Source organism: Crocodylus porosus, unplaced genomic scaffold (genome assembly GCF_001723895.1).
Source record: "Crocodylus porosus isolate Cpor-Errol unplaced genomic scaffold, CroPor_comp1, whole genome shotgun sequence".
In the NCBI taxonomy this organism is placed as follows: domain Eukaryota; kingdom Metazoa; phylum Chordata; order Crocodylia; family Crocodylidae; genus Crocodylus; species Crocodylus porosus.
In genome coordinates this window covers 29,822,492-29,828,626 of record NW_017728949.1, presented here as the reverse complement: position 1 = coordinate 29,828,626, position 6,135 = coordinate 29,822,492, and the positions used below count along the sequence as shown (strand labels likewise).

The 6,135-nt window shown below is 37.2% G+C and overlaps 1 protein-coding gene across 4 annotated transcripts in view; it reads right to left on the bottom strand.

Annotated features, from left to right (window-relative positions):
* Nucleotides 1-5,394, bottom strand: part of COL5A2 (collagen type V alpha 2 chain) — a 171,656-nt gene extending 166,262 nt beyond the window's left edge. For all 4 annotated transcript variants that reach the window (XM_019553807.1, XM_019553808.1, XM_019553809.1 and 1 more), the window contains exon 1: nt 5,119-5,394. In XM_019553807.1, coding sequence (XP_019409352.1) covers nt 5,119-5,221 — 103 coding nt within the window. In that variant the 5' untranslated portion in view covers nt 5,222-5,394. The remainder of the gene's footprint in view (nt 1-5,118) is intronic.
* Between the last annotated feature and the right edge of the window lie 741 nt (nt 5,395-6,135).

The following is a 6,135-nucleotide window of genomic DNA, read 5'->3' as shown; positions in this document are numbered from 1 at the left end:
GGTTCTAGCTCTAAAACACTTTTAAAGCATGGACTACAAAGTTAACACATGTCCGCATAGGAGATGGGGTATGTTACATAGTAGATGATACTGTATTTTTGCATAATTTCAACTTGAAGCTGCATTTCCTCAAAATCTAGGGAATATTTAATTTATATTATGGTAAAACCATAGCTCAGTTCATTTTCTTTGTCCTATATCTGAGTAATACACCCAACATCTTAGGTCATTTTAACCTGCACCTACCCCAAGCAACATTCCAATAAGTGTTATTAAATACTTTGATATTTAATGCAATAATTTAACATCCTATTGCATTATGGTGTTATAGTCAACTTGCAATTATCGGTACTTCCTAAGACACCAGGAATACATGTGACAACTGACAGAAGTTTTAGTGTTGCTGAATAAGACAGCATTGTGGGATTCTTTTTTAAACCCTGGACACCATGGTTTTCATTCCTTCCACACTCAGAAAATGCTATATTTTCAGTCTCACTAATAAATACTAAAATTCAACCTTTATGTTATGCTGGAACACAGAAAAATAGATATAAATGTATTTATTGGCTATCATTCATTTAGGCATCAAATACATCAACAAAATTTGAGATTTGCATTCTTTGAGGATGAGACACATACAAAATGGTTTTACTTACATTGGAGATTTCATTTCACAACCTCCTGATCTTTCGGAATGTTTGAAGTTTCAATCTCCAATAATACTTAATTAAAAACTAAAATTCCATTTTAAATTACTCGTTTTTGAAAGGATACCCTCCTTGATTTATTTTTGTCCTATGCACTCTGCTAAGTTCAGAAATAATTAAAAATGAAAGTCCCACCCCATTCAATCCAACTTCAAATCTTCTCTCATAAATTTTTATTTTCTGTTTGTAAGACCAAACATGTAAAATGAGCAAGGTCATGAAGGCAAAGGCTGAAGGAAGTACTTTATTGTACATATATGGACAGATCACATGCTGTAGCTGGAATTTCTATTATTATTACTCATTGGCACAGTGTTTGTTGTTTTAGTATACTGAGAAACATGGACCCAAAAACATTACTTTATAATAAGTCTTATTTGCCCTTTGTTACTAGTCCTCACACATATACAAAAGAATCCACTGTATTATTTCCTATTGACAAGATGCTGAAAACTGTGTCATCTGGGAGCTTAAAGAAAGCAGCAGGGAACTAGGCATTGCCTGCGTTCTAATCTCCATCATAGACCAGTCATTTACCCTCCTGTGGCTCAGCTAACCCAGATGGAAAATTGGGTGGATCCCACTGAAAAGCAGATGCTGTTACTAAACTAGGTTTTTCTAGGTAAGCATATAATAAAGTCTCTGCTTTTTGGCAGTTATTTAATCTTTCTATTTTGGTTAAGAAAAGAATGTAAAAGGAAAACAGTAGGTTCTAAAAAGTTAACATAAAATTAATCCCCCCAAGCCATTTATATTAAGAAACATAATATCAGCAAACCTAATTCTGCAGCTACATGGGCAAGCACCACAACATCTCTCTCATGTTGCTAATTAAAATACATTGACACTTCACATGAATCAGAAAGATAAAAGGATTCCCTATCAACAAGAAATGGAGTATCTGAGCATGAGTGAATTAGTACAAGATTGAGAAGAGGGGCTGAGATGATTATGTAGTTTCTATGGTAATAATCTGTATTTGTAAACACAGTGGTAAAAAATCCTGTACTAAAAGCCAAAGCACACAATTATTTTTAAATCCCTGAGTATAAATGATCCTTTAAAATGACTGAGCAGATGTGCAGTGCTTTTGTGACCCACAATTCTTCTCTTCTAACAGGATTTCATAACTGAGCAAATCTGCACCCTGCCGAAGTGGGAGGATGCATCTATGGATGTCCCTTCCCAGAGTCCTCTTCACATAGCTCCCAGGGTCAGGGAGCAGCATTGCCAACACAGGCCTCCAAGAAGCATGAGTCAGTCCCTAAAAACCAGGGGTTTAAAATAATAGATTGGAGATATTTTCACTTTTTGAGTTTTTAGAAATCACATTTTTCAGTTATTTGCAATTGTGAGACCTGTAAATGGCTGTTTTTAAAAAGGCTGGAATTATCATGTAATTGAACATATCTGGGAGCTGGGACTTTAAGAAAAATATCAGTGAAAATCTTCAGAGTTGGCATATTCTGTACAGCACTGGGCCAAATACTGCAACCCACATTCCATATTTCCAGACACCTTGTAGACTCCGTCTGTCCCTCCTACATTAACCTGGATCAGGACACAGCATTCTAATGTAAAAGGAGCATCGTTCAATCAATCCAGGCATATCTGTGCTCATCAATATGAAAATCAAGTGCTTTCTCAAATGATACCTAAAGAACATGATGAATATGAATAGGCCTCCAATTATTTTACTACATGCTTGAACATTGTATTTCTAAAATATTAAATGTGTTTTAAAGCATCTCTGCTGTATATAAACTAGCATCAGCCAAAGAACCCTACCAAAAGAATCCTATATATTCTGGCACTAGAGCAGAAAAGGTGATAGGAAAACTCATTTCATTTCAGAATAATTATAATGACCATAGAGAATTGTTAAATGACTTGCTTGTTTTATAAAATGAGTAAGTGCACCTTTACTCAATCATCCTTTGGTATTCCTTCAAGATCCCTCTATGTGCTTTACTATTTCTATTCTGTCTTTCCATCCACAGACTCTAATCCTTCCTAGTCAATCCTACATATTTCATTAGCAAAGGCTGCTTCCTTTCCTCCCTAGTTAGGAAGAATAATAAATATTTGGATGTATTTTAATGTTTCCGTGAAGGAATGCTAAGCCCTAAAGTGGTAAGTTTTACATTTTTCCAAAAGTTGCAAAATGTGAGAGAATGTCAGCAGCAAATGATAAAGTCGTTTCAAATATGAAATATCTAACGTGTCTTTTCCATTTCCCTCGCAACATGTAGAATTTCTGAAATATGGCACCTGTTGTCAATTGTTTTCTAGCACTCCGAGGCACACATGACCTATAAAAAGGTGGAGAGGAAACTGAATAGTAGCACATATGATTTCGGATCTTTGCATTAATTAGATAACAAGATGAGCTAAAAACAAACAAAGTTATGTTACCTTCATTTATGTTCCAAAACAAGGCTTTTAATCAAATGTAATGTAACTTGACACGTGCAATTTAAACCAGGGTAACCTACTGAGCTTTCAACAACCTGTGAGGATGTATTCCCTTCCCCTAATCCAATACATCCATTTTTCCCCAAACAAACAACTAATTATTCTTCAACCAGTGAACATAGCAGGAGGCTCTTCCTTATCATTTCTCACAATTAAGCCAAAGGCTTAATTTCACTCTCAGGAGAAAGAGCAACAACTGAAAACATGTTGTTTATCTCTTAAAACATAACTTCACATTCTGACCTATCAAATATAATGTGCATTCAAAGAGATGTTGTTTCTTCATTGGCCTATTCCAATGGGGGCCAAGTTTTTGGCAGATGTGCCACATATTAGCCCCGCACCTTCCGCAAGTGCCACTGAGCCCCTTCTCCTGCCTGATCTGCTGCTCTGCTTTCTGCTTCTTGCCTGATGTGCTGTTCTGTTTTCTGACCCCTCCACTGTGCTCCTTGATGTGCTACTTTACTTTCCTGCTTCCTTCCCTATCTGCTACTGTGCTAACTGCCCCTTCTGCCACGTGCTACATGCCGCACACAGACTGCCTGAGTCCTGCTTGGCCTATTCCATGGTTTCTATCAAATCAACAAGAAAATAAGCTATATGTATTAATTTACCCTCTCCTCTGGCCCCCAACATTAAAAAATGTTATTGGAGTTAGAAACTCTAACTTTTTTATGAATTTGATACTTCATGTTTTCATAACTGGGTTACATTTTTTTGAAAAATGTTAAAGACACCTTCTACTTTATAGTAACCGTATGAAATACACTCTCAAAATTACATGAAGTGCCCCCTCTATGGGGCTTCTTACAAAATGTACTGAATCATAAACTCATTTCCTTTACAGAATTTCAAACACATTCAAAAGTACCATATTGTTACATTTGTGAAGATATGAACTTCCATCATTCATGCAATGTATGGCAGATCATGGAAAACAAAGAAAAATATATGACAAACATAAGAAAATTATGTAAGCTACATTACATTTTAAGATATTATTCATTTCCACTCCTTTTCCCACAAATCTCTACAGTGATTTAATATGCAAGAAGCCAAGAAAAGTTAGCTACTATAAGTAATATAATAAGTAATTATCCTTTTCAGAGACCACAGCACACTAAGGCATCTAGATTTGACAAGCGAGTATAAAAAGCCACTACATAACCTTTTGAATATCAATCACTTTCTTATAATCAGTTATACAATATGGAATGTGAAGGAACATAAAGCCTAAGAAACCCTTTTGTCATGCCACATAAATTCAAGTACTTCCCTGCTTTCAGACATCCTGAAAAAAACTGGCATTGTCCAGATTACCAGGACAGAAGGGTGGGAAACTACCATGTAAGCAAAGCCTGGATTCTATCAAACTGTCACTGAGAAACAAACAGAAAGAAAGAGAAATGGAAAGAAAGAGAAAAAGACAAAGACAAAAAAGGCAGGCAGAGATTACTTTTTTATATTTCTCCCAAAATAAAGACTTTAGTAAAGCAGATTCAGTTCAGGGCAGAAAGGCTCCACCCTGCAAATCTTCTGTGTTTACTTCTCTCAGCACAGCTCAGATTGTTCAGACTAGTCTCCAACCCCGTTTAGTCTCATCCCAAGCACTTTCTTTTGTTGCAAACTTTCCGGTCTCCACAGCCCCACACGGTGTTAATACGAGGCAACAGGGTTTATGTCTAAGTGCTGTACAGAAACATTTTGCATTTAATAGTTCTTCCCCAGGCTGTATTCACAAAGTAATGCACCAAATGCAAGAGATTTGGGAACCTTGTAAAGTTCCAGCCTGTAAAATCTGACAGTTGTCTTCCAGTTATATTTCTGAAGTGCAAACCTCTGAGCCTCCTTCTCAAAAATCTCACTACTCCCAAAGGCTTGCCATTCCAAACCATGCAATAAAAAGACCATACAAAGAAAAAGGAAAACTCACCACCCCCATAATCTTCATCTTCTTGTGCTTTTATTGTTACAAATTGCCCTAATAAAGCAGCAAGGATTAAAAAAGTTCTTGTTTGCATCCAGCTTGCCATCATGTCTAAATATTAGACATGTGTGTCCTCCTGGAGAGCAAAAAGTGCAAAAATGAAAGGTTATTTTAGCACCATGAAGTCAGCTCTTGGGTCTTCCTTTCAGCACTAGGTCCGGGACAAAGTCTGCAAGCCCTTTCTCAGCACCAGCTCCGTCACAGTCTGCAAATACTTTTTTCAAGTGATGCAGCTTTAAATAGGAAGAATGCTGCCTCCACTTTTTTCCTGCCCCTTTTCAGCTTGTTCAGGCTCATCCAGTCCCTGCCAAGCAACAGTCTGATTGATGGTAAACATTTCGAATCAGAACTAGCTTTGCTTTTCCTTGAACTTTTCCTTTAACATGTATATTTTTCAAGATACTTTCTTGTTGTTGTAGCATAGAGATAATTTATCAGAACAATTCACTGTACAAACATATTTGGAGGAAGGATTGCTGGGGGGAGATCTGTCACTAAACACACTCAATGCAGCTAAAACAGCTTGGAGTAGATGGGATAACCACTTCTATAGCCACTGAGAGAGGAATCTCTCCCATCTAAGCTGCTGGGAAGATGATTTCCCCTGCTTTCTTGATAAATGACTGGAGTTATATTACTTCTCTACCCTCAGATTGTTGTGTTTCCTAACAACTACCTGCCTGAGTAGCCGTAAGAGCTGTCGTTCCAAGCTAGTTGTTTTAAGTGGACTTACATTACCTCTCACTGCCAGGCACAGGAGGTATGACATCTTTCGCCAAATTAATGAGGTCATCTCTACCCTCTGACCTACCTGGTGGGACAACAACTGCAGCATTGCAAATGTCTGAAAAGAGGCTTTACTTCCCTGGCAGCCACAGTGGTGGTAATTATAACTCAGGCCCTAGCAATGGGAAGCGTATTCCCCTAAATCTGTTCAACATTGACAATTAGCCAGCAGATTTT